Source organism: Triturus cristatus, chromosome 11 (genome assembly GCF_964204655.1).
Source record: "Triturus cristatus chromosome 11, aTriCri1.1, whole genome shotgun sequence".
In the NCBI taxonomy this organism is placed as follows: Eukaryota; Metazoa; Chordata; class Amphibia; order Caudata; family Salamandridae; genus Triturus; species Triturus cristatus.
The window spans coordinates 1,120,318,058-1,120,335,716 of NC_140594.1; the positions used below are offsets into that span (position 1 = coordinate 1,120,318,058).

General features: G+C 50.3%; 1 protein-coding gene across 9 annotated transcripts in view; it reads right to left on the reverse strand.

The window, feature by feature from the left end:
• The window catches only part of EIF4E2 (eukaryotic translation initiation factor 4E family member 2), a 136,346-nt gene that overhangs the window by 82,767 nt on the left and 35,920 nt on the right, over positions 1–17,659 (reverse strand). For 6 of the 9 annotated variants that reach the window (XM_085635669.1, XM_085635666.1, XM_085635664.1 and 3 more), the window contains exon 3: positions 4,611–4,745. The exons of the other annotated variants lie outside the window; for them this stretch is intronic. In XM_085635669.1, coding sequence (XP_085491795.1) covers positions 4,611–4,745 — 135 coding nt within the window. The remainder of the gene's footprint in view (positions 1–4,610; positions 4,746–17,659) is intronic. 9 annotated transcript variants of the gene reach the window in all.

Genomic DNA, 17,659 nt, shown 5'->3' on the forward strand with positions numbered 1-17,659 from the left:
ATGTTTTATTGAACTGCCTGGTTGTCAGAAGCCCACTGGAGGGTTGTGTAAAAATTGAAGTGTGGCCAAGCTGTGGAGTGCTCTTTCGTTTTTGGACAAACACACATATACATATACATATACATATACATATACATATACATATACATATACATATATATATATATATATATATATATATATATATATATATACACACACACACACACACACACACACACACACACACACACACACACACACACACACACACAGGGTGAATTCAGCCAAGGGCATTGGAGCACTTTACGTGAGCACCAGATTCTTTACAGTGTTCACTGTGCCACTGGAGCCAAGCTGTACCTGAGTGATGAGCCCTAATATAGCGAAAGCAGTTTCATGTTACTTGTGCTACGGGTCAGACCTGGCCTGGCAGGTCTGGATTGCTCCTACTGGAGCAGAGTCAAGACTAAGTTGCATATGGCTGGGTCCAAACTTATGTGCGATGGTGTGCAACATAACGATGGACAGGAACGCGGCCAGAGTCATTACCAGTCGCTGAGATTCATTCAAGTATTCCATCCATCACTTTTTTGTACAATTCAGTGATTGATGCCAGGAGTTAAAGTGCATGAACGGGAAATGGATACTGATCACAAAACTTACTTTTTGCCTTTAGACAATTGTTGCCTTAAGTCCAAGTCAAATTTGTAATAACACCCAACATAATCTCTTTACATTTGAAAGAGACCTATTGACTTGGTCTAAGCTCATTTGCTTTGCATACCCTGTTAATGTAGTCCAACTGCCTCTCCTCTGGTGGGTTCATGTCTATGATTTACTTTATCACCACAATCATGCCCTGTTTTGAATCATTTGCTTCAAATGTTATGTTAAATATTTTTATAGCGCGCAATAGTTACTCCGAGGAGTGTCCTAGCGCGAAGCCAAGGGGGGGGGGGGGGGGGGGGGGGGAGAGAGCCAAAGTAGAGAGCTAAAGGAAACTTATGGAAACAGATAGGTTTTAAGGAGACGCTTAAAACAGACTGGGTCCTGAGTATTACGCAGGAAAAATGGGAGAGCATTCCAGGCAACGGCAGCTTTGACAGCAAGCGAGCTGCCCCCAATCCTAGACCGGGAGCAGCGCGGAACCCTCGCAAGTAAAAGAGCTGACGAGCGAAGTGCTCTAGTCGGAACATAAAAGGCAAACCGCCTCTGCAGATAGATGGGACCCAAATTATGTAGGGCCTTGTGGGCGATGACCAAAGCCTTGAACTTAACCCTATCAATAAGGGGCAGCCAATGCAGGGCATGAAGATGAACGCGAACACTACAACTTCTAGCGATTCCAAGAAGGAGCCTAGCGGCCACATTCTGGATCACTTGTAATTTATTCAAGGAATAACCAGGCAGGCCAACATATAGGGCATTGGCATAGTCCAGGCGGGACAAAACCAATGCCCGAACAACCGTTTCCTTAGCCGATCTAGGGAGAAGAGGGAGAAAACTCCTAAGAACCTTAAGAAGGCCAAAACAACCGCCCGAGATCTTCTTCACCTGGACCGAAAATGACAGATTGTCCTCGGACCAAACTCCAAGGTTTTTAGCGGAGCTCCCATTAGAAGAGGGAGGGGGAAAATCCGGGGGCCAAATCTTACATCTAAAGTCCGAGGGGAAGTTACCATAAAGAAGGATCTCCGATTTGTCTTCATTGCACATGAGTTGAGCCCTGGCAAGCCAACCAAATACCGAAGACAAACTTCTGCACAGGCAGGACGGAATCATCCCCCTTGCCCCAGGTGAAAAGAAGCTGGTGTCATCGGCATAGGCTATCACCTTAGCCCCCAACTTCTCGGCCAGAGAGACCAACGGTGTAACATAGATGTTAAAGAGGAGGGGGCTAAGGGACGAGCCCTGGGGGACACCTGTAGAGACCTCCTGCTGGGGTGAGGCTGCGGGAGGCAGCCAAACCTGTTGGGTACGACCCTCCAGAAAGGACCTCAGCCAGGCCAGAGCCAAGCCAGAGACCCCAATCTCGGAGAGGCGGGAAAGCAGTCTGGCATGCGGCACCGTGTCAAATGCAGCTGACAGATCAAGCATCACCGAAGCTGCTCTGCCACCAGCATCTAAACAGTCTCGAATAGCCTCCGAGATCTCAACTAGCGCTGACTCCGTGCTATTAGCCTGGAAGATGGCAGAGTAATAGATCTTTTGCCTGGCCCTCAGAGCGGCCTTGGCCAAAGGACAATACTTTTGGCGACGCCAAATCCGTTCCAGCTTTTTGCAATCTTGTTTGAGCAAGCGTAGCTCAGGCGAAAACCAAGGTTTAGATGGCGAAACTCTCGAGGACCGAGAGGAAGTGGGAGTAGCCAGCAAGGTCATAGACTTGTCTAGCCAGTTAGTAAAGCTAGCGAGACTCTCCACAAAATCACCAGTAAGGGTCAGCCTGGAGGCCGCCAGGGCCTCAGCCAAGGAAGCGGGATCCACCTTCTGAAAGGCTGGTTTCCGCGAGATCGATTCGCGAGCATGGGGAGGGCCAGCCTTCCAGGAGAAAAAAGTGATGAAGTGGTCAGACCACACAAGGGGAAGAGGATCCTCTACTAGAATATTAAAATTAGAGCAAATAGGATCAAGGATGTGACCAGCCTGATGTGTTGGGAGGACAACCCATCGAGACAGCTGGGCAAGCTGAAGCACATCTTTTTGAACAATAGCATCAGTACACGACCCTTGATCCAAATGTATGTTCAAGTCTCCGAGGAATAGGAACTGCGAAAAACGAAGCGCCCTAGAAATTAACTTATCGCCCCACTCCTGAATGGTGGCATTGGCAGAACCAGGGGGGCGATAGACCAGCAGCGACCCCCCCCCCCCCCCAAAGTAGAAAATGGGGGGAAAGCCTGATACTAACGTCTAACGCTTCTCCTGACCCCCAAGCATGAGACTCACCCCTAATAAGCTCCCACTTTTCTCTGAAAATAACCGCTACAACGCCACCCCTTCCTTCTAAGCGGTCAGCCCTAGCAACTTTGTAACCCGCAGGGATAGCCAGGGTGACAAAAGGGTCAGAGTTGGAATCGAGCCATGTTTCCGTGAGGAACAGAAGATCAACAGAGTGTTCAGAGAGGAGCTCAAAGATGTCGCAGTGATGTTTTTTAAAGGAGCGTACATTGATTAAGGCGGCAGAGATGGACGGTGCCATATCCAGCTTGGGCCGACGGCCTGGGGCGAATGAGACAGCTGAGGAAGAGTCCGGGAGACAAAAACCACATATAGTACAGACATGCTCCTGAGCATCCGACAGATCGAACTGAGGGTGTGAGGGGCATAAAGGTAAAAACAAATTAAGTAGCTCATCCCTACCGTACATCAGCGCTGCACGAGCCCCCCCGTCCGTGGAGCAGAGTAACAGGCCGCAGCCGGGACGCGGACGCACGCAGCGCGCATGCTAAATAGCGTGTTGCCTAAAGTCCCCAAGTGTTGCTGCTCAAGCGCGCCTGACCCAAGATGGCGGCTGGGCAGGACAATTGCCTCGAGCTAGTGTGGGCTGCAGTGATAGTTTAAAATTGTATCCGCTTTCCCGCACTATCGCAAAGTTTAAAAAGGCCCCTAATGTCCCAACAGAAACTGCAAAATGACAGCAGAATAAAAAACTATTTTAAAAACAAGTAAAAAGTATTTTTTTTTTAAAACAAGAGTAAAGCAGACCAAGCAGTGCAAATAACGGAGAAATCACAAGCCCGGGGGAGATAAAACTTTGGCTCTCTCCCTCTTACCTAGGCCAAATGAAACCATTTAAAGCTCCTTTAAGGCTTAAAAACTCACATCTTTCTATACTACTCCCTTCCCTTCTATGATCGAGCATACTACTCACACAAGAACAGAAAATGGGATCTACTCACTATCCAACCTTGATGAAAGTCAGAAATGTATTCATCTGGGCAACTATTTATGTTCTGACTAAAGTTCAAATTTTAATGGAATTTATAAAGAAATCCAAGAATACACATGGGAATCTGTGACTGGTCATAGATTCCCAGGAGGAAAAAAACATGTGTCCATTCAAGAACACTTAAATGGAAAGGTGGACCTGTCTGCGTGTAGAAACTGCACTCAAATTTGAATTTTCCCATTGGAGCTATATTTTTTTTGTACCCCTTCCCCGAAATGATATTTTTCTCTCTTGCACTCAAATCACTTAGTGTTTTTCACTTGCCATTCATACCTTTAAAAAAGGATTTACTATTTTTCTTCACAGGACCAAATGGACTACTCTTTTAAGGGTGAGTAATTACCTGCATAGAGGTTTGTTCTTACCTATAAACTTGCAACTTTGTAGGCATAAACTAATTTTGTTGATGGAGCCACCCTGGAATGTTCACAACCCCACCTCAATAAGCAGTTTTGCTAAAAGTAAATATAACATGCTTGTAATAATTCTATAAGGAAACATGACATTTACAAATACCCACTAAACAGGATTCTGTCATCATAAATATAAAAGGTTCTCTCACCATTTCAAAAATGTTAGATGTATTAGCGTTCACTTTTTAAATCTGAGGTACAGTGACTGTCATCCTGATAAATTCTTTAGGGTCTGCTAGAAAGAAAAGGTTACAGAAAGTACTCACAGAAGCAAAGGAGCCGACTTGTTTGATGTTCTGTTCGTAGCTCTGTGAACTTGTGGGCCTGCCCGGCGTTCGCCTGGAGTACCAGAAAGTGTAATTGTATTGTAGAGGATGTTCAGATGGACCGGGAACAGCAGTCTGTGGGATGTACAGCAGCTCAGTGAGCTTGAAAACCAGTCTTACACACAAAGTACCTAAACCTACCCACAACAAGCATTTGCATTGCAATAGGTCTCGCATTAGTCAAATGCAGAGCTATTGGCTTTGCAAATGGAGAAGAAATGTGGCATCCGCCGTCCTCTGTTTTTCTGGTTATTGACTTTAGCTGTTTAAAGCTAGAGCGCAGCGTCCTACCATTGCTAGAAATGCCAATAAATAGAAAAAACAAAGTTGTGCGCCCGCCTTTTTTTCTGTTTATTTACTATTGTAGCAATCGTGGCATGCTGTGCTTCAGCTTTAAAAGTTTAAACCTAAAGCGCGGCGTACCGTCATTGCTATAAAAGTATATAAATGAAAAACAAATGCGGCGTCTGCCGGCCTTTGTTTTTTTATTTATTGACTTTTGTAGCAATGGCGGTACGCTGAGCTTTAGCTTTTTAAAGCTAAAGCGCGGCGTGCTGCCATTGCTACAAAAGTCAATCAATAGAAGGGAAAAAAAAAGTTGTACGGCCGGCTTCTTTTTTGTTTATTTACTATTGTAGCAATATCGGCACGCTGCACATTAACTGTTTAAAGCTAAAGCGCGTCGTGGCACGATTGCTACAAAAGTCAATGCAGCGTTGTGCAGGTCAGCAGCAGCGAAGGAAGGACCCCAGCAATGACGGGAGGGTGAGGGTGCGAGGGAGGAGTCAACACATGGCCAAACAAAAAAACACAATTGGTGATGTCCGCTAAGAGGGAACCAAGCATACAAAGGTGGGACACATGGACAGTATTAATCAACCAGAGTAAAGGAATTTAGAAAAACAAGCCAACTAACCAACCAGAAGCGCTGGGTGTATTGAATGCACATTTCCTGAATACAGCCTGTCTCAAAGACACAGAACAAGTGCTGCCTAGGCAAGACCTAATAAACATTAGAAGAAAGTGGATGAACACTTCTTACTGGCAGCAGCAATAGAATGGGTCCTCCTTTGAGAATGACGTACAATTCTCTTCACATTTTATCTGCATAACTAGGATACATTGCTTATGCCCCATGGAGCAGACTTCCATTTTAATTGCTTGCACAAAGTAGCTTGCCCTAAGTGAGTGCCAAAGAGAGATGGACAGTATTTACCTGCAACAATAGCTGTTTACTTCTGGTACATTTTAGGAAATTAACTTTTACTTACATAGTAATACATCTTTCTTAGATTTATGCCCCTTCGAAAACAGGCTGCCAAAGAGGAGGAAGATACTAAAAAGAGACCTTCTGTAGCCGATTGCATGCAAAATATAAAGTTACTGAGAAAAATCTCTGGATTGGATGGTTCTTAAGGATTTTCTTTACAAAAAAAAGAGCAATTTTCCCGCAGGACATGATCAAGAGAAAAAGATCCCACTGGCATATGTTGAAGAAAAAGATAAACACAGTTACAAGACGCTTCAGGTGACCAGATTCAGATTAAACTGGTGCTCACCAAAGACTTCAGCAAGAATCTTCAGATGAGGGAGGAGCCTAGCACGCATCCAAGATGGTCGCGTGAGCACAGGGCTCCCCGGACCCTCGCTGCTCCTCGGAACTTATCCGGACTCTATCCTGACTTGGTTGACGGATTCTGGAAGATGAACGTTGGCTGAACCCTAAACTCTTTTCAGAAACCAAATCGGACCTGGGAGACCTGATCTATGGTGGTTTGAACTTTTGAGGCCCAACTGATGGCTGTGCCCGGTGCGAAGGTGAACTGTGGAGCCGGGGCATAGTTGAACAACAACGGCATCGGGGCTGTGCCGGCGGCCGTCTCATCACTTTCGGTTTCACTTTTGGATCTCTGAGTGGCTGGACAGTGGAGTTGCTTTGTGCGGCTGGGTTTTTACTCGGCCTTCGCTTCGTGCCTTTGCCTCCGCCTGAACCCAGTGTGCCCATTGACTTTGATCCTCTCGCACCGCCACATTGCGGTCCCTGGTACGGCTCGTGTCGGCTTCGCCCGTGCCACTTTGACGCTTGCTCGGTGGTCCCCTTCGGCGAGCGTGGTTCCACATGGGAGGCAGAGGGGATCCCGAGAGGCGTAAGACCAAGACATCCCTACGTGGGGGACCGGTCCAGACCAACAACATGGACCGCTACACTCAGGTTAAAGGGTCCCCTGGGACGGCCGGTGTTCTCCCGGATGACGCTGGGGGTGTTCCGTCCGCCCCTCCGGATTTGTCCCTGCAGGACATCATGGGCGCCATTAATGGCATCAAGGAGACCATCGCTCAGCAGTACGAGGCCTTGGCCCGTAAAATCGACACGGTGGCCATTGATGTTACGCTAATTCGGGGGAATCTCTCTAAGACCAATGAGAGGGTCCAATCGCTGGATTTGCGGACGTCCACCCTTGGTACGGATGTGTCGGACCTGCAGACTGCTCTCGGCGACCTCAAGTCGACCAACGACCTGATGGCCCGGCGGCTGGAGGACTTCGAGGGACGGGCTCGACGCAATAACATCTGCGTCATAGGTGTTCCGGAGACCTCCGACAATCGCCCGGTGGATCTTATGGTTGAGGAACTCATCCTCAAACAGCTTGCCCCCGCTGGCCTGAGTAAGTTCTTTGCCGTGGAGCGGGCCCATCGAGTCCCAGGCGGTCGGCCGCGACCGGGAGCTCCCCCGAGGCCTATTGTCGCAAAACTTTTTCACTACAGAGACCGAGATGCGATTCTGCAGGCCTCACGGGTACATGGCCCGGTCCGATATGAGAACTCATCCGTTAACTTTTTCCCGGACTTCACCCAACTGGTCCAGAAGCAGCGGATGGGCTTCCAGGGGGTGAAGCGCCGTCTCCGGGACCTGGGTCTTAAGTACTCTATGCTTTTTCCTGCTAGGCTCCGAGTGGAATACGAAGACCGGACTACCTTTTTTGACTGTCCTGCGACTGTGAGTGACTGGCTGGATTCTCTACCGGACCGGGGTGACCGGCCTGGGCCTTCTGGTGGTGCCGAGGGTGGTGGGCCTCTTTTGGAGTGACTTTTGGTCCTTGACTTTGACATTTTGTTTGGTTCAGCTGGGTTCTACTTCTTTTGTACATTTTGTTTAATTATGATCTGTGTTGGGGGCGGGCAGGGACGGGTCCCTTTCCTCCTCCGGGGTCTTTTCGTAGAATGGGGTTTTTAGGGCGACAGGCACACTGCAAGTTGGGGTGGTTTTCTGGACCGCAGGGGTGCAGGGTGGGGGGAGTTGAATTTGGGGGGGGGGGGTTGGTGGGTGGGAGGGGTTGTTTGGATTTGTGTTTTTTGTTTTCAAGGCGAGGTATTGGCTCTGTTTCAGTTTCAGGTGTCGCGCTATTTGCTGGGGGACCTTTGATCTATTGGAGGGGATGGGAGGGAGGGGGGCGGGTTGAGACTGATGTCTTGGAACGTCAACGGATTGGGGGATCGTATCAAACGGGGTGTTGTGCTGCAGTATTTGCGTCGTTTGACTCCTGATGTGGTATTCTTACAGGAGACGCATCTGGTTGGTAATGTTTGTCATGCCATGAACAGGGGGGGGATACCGACTCGTGGCCCATTCCGGTTTCACCACTGGCTCTAGAGGGGTGGGCATTCTCCTACGATCTTCACTTCTGCTAGAGATCACCAGGGTTGTCCTAGACGATAGAGGGCGCTATGTGGCTCTGATTGGGAGGTGGGAGGGACAGTCCCTTTCATTGGTTTCGGTTTATGTTCCCCCGGGCCTCCAGAACTCCACTTTCTCAGACTTGGGTCGTATGCTGCTTGAGCTTCCTGACAGTCTTTTGCTTATGGGTGGGGATTTTAATTCGGTTGTTTCGGGTGATTTGGATCGCCACCCGCCCAGGGCCCTCCCTGCTGCCCAGGCGTGGCTCGGCAGACTCTTGGATACCTTCGGTCTGGTGGATTGTTGGAGGTTAATGCATCCGACACAGTGTCAGTACACATTTCACTCTGGGGCCCATGAGAGTCTCTCCAGATTGGATTATTTTCTTATGCCCGCATCCCAGACTGCCCGGATTCGAGAGGTCAAGCACTTGGCCCGGGGTATCTCTGATCATTCCCCACTGTGGTTGCTTTTCGACACCGGGATGCGGTCCGCTGGGTGGATCGCCCCTATTAACCCTTGGTACTTGCGAGACCCCAAGATACGTGATAGCCTTGTTAAGTCGATTGATCAGTATTTTCTCGAGAATGAGGGGTCGGTTTTGTCCTCAGTGTCCCTGTGGGAAGCCTTCAAAACGGTGCTCCGCGGGCATGCCCTATCCCAGATAGTGGAGGCTAAGAGGGTTAAGAATGAGGCGGTGGTGAAGCTGGAGACTGAAATATCGGGGCTGGAGGCGGCTTTGGAGACGGGTGTCACTCAGGATGGGCTTCATGCCCTCAGCTTGAAGCAGTTTGAATATAAGTCTCTTGTCACTGACGCTGCCAAGAGCATGTATAGGGAGCAACAGGGTAGGTTGTATGATGCCGGGGACAAGGCGGGTAAGCTGATTGCTTGGTTGGATAAGAAGGAGAGAGTGAATCGTGTGGTCCCGGAGCTTCGGGTTTTGGATGGAGTGTGTGTGACTGACCCTGGTGAGATTGTGGAGTGTTTTGCTGACCACCTCCGGGCGGTGTACTCCCCGGTGTCTGATAGAGATGAGGATGACTCTCGTCTCTTGCTGCGGGATATTGCCTTGCCCGGCCTATCCGTCGAGGACCGTGAGCAGATGGATGCCTCCCTGTCTGTCGCCGAGATTGCTACCGCGATTCGTTCCCTTCGCTCGGGTAAGGCTGTGGGCCCCAACGGACTGCCGATTGAACTGTATAAACTACGCCCGGATAAAATCGCGCCCTTCCTCCGTCGTATGTTTCTGGAGTTGCTCGAGCGGGGTTCCCTTCCCGACGACCAGCGTCTGGCTACTATAGTTGTTATTCCCAAGGACGGTAAGCCACGAGACCGCTGTGCCTCATATAGGCCTATCTCCCTACTAAATGCCGAACCGAAAATCCTTGCCAAGGTTCTCGCTAATCGCTTGCTGGGAGTTATCTGTGATTTGATACATCCGGATCAATGCGGCTTTATCCCTCATCGTAATACCGCTCTCAACTTGCGGCGTCTACATGGCGTCCTCGCTAGGGCGGAGTACTTCTCTGAACCGGCCATATTGGTTTCCTTAGACGCCACGATGGCCTTTGATACCATCGAGTGGCCATTCCTTTGGGCCGTATTGGCGAAGTTTGGCTTTGGGGAGGGATTTATTGGTTGGGTGAAGCTCCTCTATGCTGGTCCAATGGCTCAGGTGGTTGTCAATGGGCGGGTTTCTCGGCCCTTCGCGTTCGGGAGGGGTACTAGGCAGGGGTGCCCGTTGTCCCCTCTGCTCTTTGCTCTCGCCTTGGAACCGCTCGCTGCCTGGCTCCACTGGGAGCCCTCGATCAGAGGGATCCGGTGGGCCCCGGGCTTCGAGGATCGGGTCTCGTTGTACGCGGATGATATTCTTCTGTACCTCACCTCGCCGCGGAAGTCGCTCAATGTGCTTTTTGATGTCCTTACTTTCTTCGGGAGAAATTCGGGTTTGATAATTAACTGGTCCAAATCTTGCGTGTATCCTATCTCCGGTGGCCTTTCTCTCTTGCCGCCTCGGCTTCCGATCCAAACATCTCAATCCGGCTTTAAATACTTGGGGGTATACGTTTCGTTGGATCCGGCGGTCCGCTATGAGCAGAATCTCCTGTCTCCCCTCCGGCGTTTGAGGGCGGACACGGCTCGGTGGTGTAAGTTGCCCTTGTCTCCACTTGGTCGCGCAGCACTGTTTAAAATGATGTCCCTTCCCAGATTTCTTTACGCTCTCCAGAACTCCTTCGATATCATTCCGGCGGCCTACTTTAGGGAAGTGGAGAGTTTGCAGAGGAAACTGGTTTGGGACGGTCGTGCGCGTATCGCTTTGGCAAAGCTGACTCTTCCCTGGTACGACGGGGGCATCGCGCTTCCTGACATTAGACGGTACTATTGGGCCTCCCAGCTGTCTGCCATTAACCATGCTACGTACGCTCCTGGCTCGAACCCGGCATATGAGATGGATAAATTCCTGCTTCCCGGCGGTAACTATAACAGAGCGCTTTACTCTCGATCTGCCGGAAGGACGCTCACGGGCCCTACTAGGATTGCGGTACGTGTGTGGAAGGCGGCGAATGTAGCTGTGGGCTGGAGTGAGCGGTTAACGTGTGCTACTCCTCTATTCGCCTCTGAGCGCTTGGGAAGCCTCTGGACAACGAAAGGCTTTGAGCACTGGGATACGATCGGCATTAGCAGAGTGGGGGACCTATGGGTTAAAGGCGCGGTTAAATCCTTCGCGGCGCTTCAGAGCGAGTACGAGCTTAGTGAAAGAGAGTTCTTCCGCTATGCCCAGGTTCGGCACGCCCTACTCTCGGTCTTTGGGGAGGGGACCACGGTCCCTGTTTCTTCGCCTCTCGAGGACCGTATACTCGACGGACACGTCCCCGACAGTACTATCTCCCTGATTTATAAAAAACTAATAAATAATCGGGCTGATCTCTTGGTGCGTCTTCGGGAGGCATGGACGGGAGATGGGGTGGAGTTGGACGACGAGGACTGGCAGTCTGCGCTGTCATATCCTAAGGAGGTTGCCATCCCAGCCAGTCTCCGTCTGGTCCAGCTTAAGATTCTCCATCGTGTCTATGTGACGGGTCCCCGTTTGGTCTCGATGGGGTTTTCTGACGACGGGCTCTGTAAGCGTGGCTGCGGGCTCAGTGCCACCTTTCTCCACATCCTCTGGGAGTGCCGCGAGGTGGCGGAATATTGGCGCCAGGTGCATGATGTTATGAAACGGGTCACTGGGGTCGCTCTACTGCCGGAGGTGCGCCGATGTGTTCTGAATGTGTGGGAGCCCAATGACTATAATGCGGCCCAGGCTCGGTGGGCGGCCCTTGGGAACATGATCGCAAAGAGAGATATTGCGCAGCTTTGGGGTTCCCAACGGCCTCCCACCGTGTCCGTATGGAAGGAGAACATGGACTGGTGCATGTTCCGGGAGAAGACGGTGTATGTGGCTCGTGGTAAACCGGGGGCGTGGGGTAGAATCTGGGGTCAGTGGAATGTGTATCAAGGGACTATCTGTTCTCCCCCCCTGGTGGATACGTCTGAGGTTGCCTTGTCCCCCTGATCCTTGAGGGTTCCTTGCTTACTCTGTTCACCTGAGTATAGATTTGGTTTTCCCGTGGCCCCCCCCTCCCTCTCAGACCCCCCTTTTATTGACCACCCTAGGGTGGTCCTATGTGGAGTTCCTCTGCTATGGTTAGACGCCCTTTCAATGTTTTTCGCCTTGCTTTTTGTTTTTCTTTATTTTGGTTGATAGTTATGTAAAAAGGGTGTATCCTGACTTCCTTTATGTGCAGCTTGATCTCCTGTCATTTAGCAGAGCCCCTGCGGGCCAGTCATTGTTTTTGAACTGCTTGATCATTTCTGCATACTAGCGGCCGGCCCAGGAGGTTGTAGGCCCGTGCTTGTACCCTTTTTCTCTGCACAATAAAATTTTTATAAAAAAAAAAAAAAAAGAATCTTCAGATGAAACTTGGCGCAGTAGTCCACGTAGTGAATCGTAGACATTGTAGCTCATCTGTGCAAAGCTACAGCTTCTTCAGCGAGGCAAAGGATAATATCCATTTTACTAATAGTGCACTATTGTCTGTAATAATAAGTTGTGTACATCTGATCTGGTGATTCACACCATTGTTCAGTAACTCAAGAAAACTGAGCACTGTTCACAAAAGGGAATCTCGGCTTATGATTAACCTTCTAGGATCTATTCGCCTAATTTCAAACAAAAAAAAAACCCTGCCTGCTCAAGATCCACAAACTGTTGGAAAAAGGCTTAAGAAATAAATATTAGAATGCTCCTTCCGTATGCATTTCCTGACCTTTACAACTTGTCATGTCTTTGTACAGCAGATTACCTGGTGTTCAATGGCATAAATGACATTCAGAGAATTGCTTTCAGCAAGTTTCACAGTTCTAGCATTGCAACAATAGGCTCTAATAGTGTTTCTATAACAGAAGTGTATGAATTATTCACAGAGGCAGAGGACCATTACAACCTCCAAACTACAAGTCTGATTTCTACTTCCTTCAAATGAAAGGTACTTATTGCTCAGGTTAGCTGGACATCTCTGCATTGTTCAAGTCTCAACCAAGAGCTGGTACCGACTGGGCAATCTCTGCATTCGGTGGTGAAGGTGTTGTAACAAACACCACTCTTTCAATAGCATCAGTCTTTTATTCTCATCACGGGCATCCAATACACGTATAAGCACAGGTTTGACTATATGTCCAGGGTAGCCCTGAGAAGTCAGTATCACTAGTTTCTCTTAAAGTAAAACAAATATCTTAGCAGGAGGTTTTGACACAAAGTTAACTTACACACCTTAAAGAACAAGTGTATGTTATTTTTCATACACTTCTGTCACTAAGGAACAGTTATCATAATTAGTAAACTGCTAAATTATTACAATTAATGGTTAGCTTGCCTACTAAACTTGAGATTGGCATATTTACTGCTCAACCACTGATAGACCATCACAAGTACATCATCAATCCCAGGCAACATTTCTAAAACACCGTCTACGATGAGTCTCTGTTAGCGTACGCTTTGGTTAAATGGATTTATTCTGCAGCTCATTTTAAATAGAGCCTTCCTCAGGGGCACAAGTGAAAACCCACTGTTTACCCCTGGCTAGCCAGTAGTACGGCTTCGAGAGAAAGTGATATTTTTAAAGGGAACACAGAAAAAAACGATAAATATTTGAGGCAGCAAATGAGTACAAGCCGTATTTCTAAGTAGTGATATACAGTAATAGTACATGAAAATTCTTTAGGATTCCAGTTATGTTTTTCTGATTAAAGAACAGTTAACTAGAATGTCCAACTAAAAAATAGTGCAAACAATCAATTTATAATAGATTTTTTTTAAATCATAAAAAATAGTGATAACTTAGATTGTAAAAACGAGTAGGTTCAAAACTTGTTTATCAATCACCGCTTGTAAAGTATTCCATACACTACGCAACAGCTTCCACCAGAGTGCACAGAGCCAATCATAGGCTGGAGAATGAAGCCCACTGCTCACATGGTGTTGTATTTTTGGGATTTGGTTTGCAGCAAATGTTCACATTTGTACTATAGAACTCAGAAATTCTCTTTTTTCTTTAAAACCTCAATATTTCTATTGTCGAATTCAATCTCCTACCACTAGAGTCACAGACCAACGTGAAACCCACATATTGTCAGCAGGAAGCCATCCGCTATTACTTCTGTCTTTTTCTTCCCGCTCTCTGAATTGAGGAAAGGCTTGTTTTATTGAACTCTCGACAGTATTTTCCCGATTTCTTACTGGAATCACCATCTCTTTTTTGATGGCAGAAGGACAGCAAAGGAATGCTTCATAGAAGAGGAACCACACTTTAATCTGTTTCTCTCATATGAATAGGATATTATTTTTGTTGTGGGCAATTTTGAGAATTCAAAAAGTTTCAATGAAGTGTAGGGCACTGGTCAGTATTTAGTGGAGTGAAGGCTTTTGAGAAAGCAAATGAGGCCTTACCTGGAGCATAGTCAGCCAAACTGTCCAAAGAGCTTTAGAAAGCTCTAAATTCTATGTCAGGACCGGAGGCGAGGATTATGCTTTACTTTCTTTATTCCTTTTTCCAGCAGAAACTTCAACTTTCAAAACAATAAAACTAAAGTTCCCATGATGCACTCCACAAGGGTCATGTCCAATCCACCAATAGGCAGCCTCAGAGGGATCCAAAGGTATGCACTTCCTTTTCAACCTCTTCTTTCTTTCCTTCTTTCCAGCGGATAAGCACACGTTATTTTTCTCTCTCTCAATTGCATCACTAAGTAATTGGATTCATTGTGACCTCTTGTTACTGTTTGTTTCTATCTGTAGCGCTTCATCTGCGTGCGGTATTTTGGGTGTACCACTCTTTCTATTACAGTTTCGGGGCCGCAGGAGTGTATGTCACGCTCCGCTCGCGGCCCTCGATTCCAGGCAGCGGTGCGGTGTTCTGTCAGATTCCTAGGGGGCGCATGTCTGCGTCTCATTGATCTCAGCCGTATTATCCGGCGGGATCAACAAGCGCTCGACATTTCATCGTGCCCACACCAACTGCCTGGATCTCGCCTGGAAGCCCTGACGCCCGCACGATCAACGAGTCCGTATTTTTTTTCGCTGCGTCATCTCGTGACGCCAGAGTTGCTGCGGGTCAGTATTCGATTGTTTCTACATCAGCTCAGCGGGTCTGTATTGAAAGCGTGGTACGCGCGAGCGCCAGCAGTGTGCAGGAGGCTTTGGGGGCGGGCCCAGCCACGAGACACCCGATTGAGACATGAAGGGTGAGTCACCCCTTGAGGATTTGGAGTATCCTTAGCTCCTGGTGAGCGCCCAAATTAGTGCCTTTGACACGCCAAAAGTACTGCCCTTAACGGGCTGCATTTTTTAAAGGAAGCACATAGAGCACTTAGTGAGGGGGCGTGGCTTGACGTCGATGTGAGGGAAGCGGACCTCGGAGCTCTGTCCGTGGCTTCCCCCCACTCGTAATGATCCTGCATCCCTGAGGTGACCCCCTACCTGCATAACCGTGTCCGGAAGTGCTGATGCCCTTGATGGTGCGGGGTGAGGAGGCGAAGCGCCACTATAGGGGCAAAAACCGCCAAAGTTTCTCCCGGGAGCGGCCGGCTCCGAGGCTCCTAAGATGGCGGCTGCCAAATTCTGAGGCGGACGCCTCTGATCACGTCGACGGCGGTGCAGCCCCGTGGGTGCGAATCGGCGTGTCCTCTGCTGGGCGCTGACACTCCTGGACCCCCGAAACTGTGTCTGCTGGTACGAGCCGTGAGGTGGAGGTGAATCGGCACCCCCCCCATTGCTGTTGACGGGCGCTTGCATGATGGCAGCAGCGGGCCCGGTGGGTGAACGGAGGTGGTGTGCACTCCATGGCGGAGCTCCTGCGGCGCCCTGTTTGTGGACGCTCCTCTGGCCCTGAATTTGGTGCAGCGGTCTGGGGAAACAATTGCTGAAGGCTGCGGCGGCGGGTGAGCCCGCAATTGAAAAGGTGGCCTGCCTGCAGCAGCGCACCTGAATAGACGAGGCGGGGGCTGGTGCTTGCCTGCGACGCTCTGGAAGCGCCCACGGGACCCCGCAGCCACTGGAGGTGCGCACCGCGGCACTATAGCGGAGAGGATACGGACTCCTGGGGACCCTGCGCCCTGCCGAGAGTGGAGCCCGGGCGCCTGACGTGGCGAGGGGGTTATGTGGCAGCGCGAGGCTTGGGACCCCACTAGCAGCTGACTGCGATGTGACTGCCGCAGGCTCGAGAAGACTCGCAGCTAAGCGAGGGGCACGTTCCTCCTTGATCGGGGTGTGCACCTCACCTGGGACTACTTCTTGCGGCCTTGCCGCCTGGCACTCCAGAGTTACCCTGATGTGCTGATCTGGCCTGCGCGCCGCGGGGCCCCAGCCTCGGAGGCCTACTGCAGGACGGAGAGGTCGCTGACCGTTGTTTGCCCCCCGGAGGATCGTGACGCTGGGGGGGCCCTGCGGCGGTTGCTGGCGCTTGGAACTCTGTGCGCCCTCGGCAGCGGGGGTGTGGACTTGGAGTGGTCCTTCCTTCCTCCTCTGTGGCTGACTACTTAGGCCAGGGGGGGGGCCCTGGACGGGTGGCAGTGGTACTGCCTTCACCAGAGCTCACGCTGGACAAGATGGGAAGAACCTCGCGGAAGAAGGGGATTGGAGTTTTACGTGTTGAAGAAACGGATCATCACACAGATAAGGACGAGGATCTATCGGAGACGAACGCAGTCTGCCCCTGGAGATCCCACGCTGGCCGATAACATGCAGGCCATCACCTCCTCAAGGGAGGTGCTGGAGGCATAAATAGACTCCATCGGAGCCGACCTCTCCTTGCTGAAAGATGACCATCACAAGTTTAAAGAGAGAGTTACCATCACTGAGAAAAAGATTGGCAGAAGTCCCAGAGGCGGTCGCCACACTGCAGCGCACACTGCAGGCGGTGGAAGCAAAGGTCAAGGTACTGGAGCTGCGGGTGGAGGACAGTGAGGGGCGCTCGCGACGAAACAACCTGTGTATAGTGGGGGTTCCGGAACGTGAGGGGGGAGCGGACGCCGTGCAGTTTCTGGAGAATTGGCTTCAAACAACAGTGGCCCCGAGGGCCTATCCCCTTTCTATGCACTTGAGCGCGCCCACAGAGTCCCGGCCCCGCCGCTGAAGCCTGGTGCCCCTCCTCGCCCGATAGTGGTGAGGCTGCTACATTATCGAGACTGGGACCATATATTGAAGTGGGCACGTGAGAAGCAGAACTTGCGGATTGGAAACATCCGCGCAATGATATTTCCGTACTTCACTATGGAGGTCCAATGCCAGAGAGCCTCTTACACGTCTGTTAAGCGGAAACTTCGCCAGCTGCCATATGCCATGTTGTTCCCGGCACGTCTCAGGGTGACTGACGGCTCCAGATTGCGCTTTTTCACCACCCCGGCGGCCGCTTGGGAATGGCTGGAGACCCGATCCGACCGGCGCCTGGAAACAGTGTGCCATCACCAGGCTCTTCTCGACGGGCCCCGAGCCCTACTTCACCCCCTCTGAGGGCCCCCTCTCCGAAGGGGCGCCGGCTGGAACGAGATCGAGCTGTCCGGGCGGTGGCGGACATCAGCCAGGGAGAAGCAAGCCCGCCCGGAACTGCCGGTGGGCATGCAACGGGAGGGTCGGTGAGCTCGCGGACGAGCAATGAACACGGGGATTCGGAGACTGGGCTCCCAGACGTCACCCCGCAAACTACGGATTGCATAATTTAATGCCCGCCCATCAGGTTGTATGAAAAGCCAGAACTTACAAACGGGGGTCTCA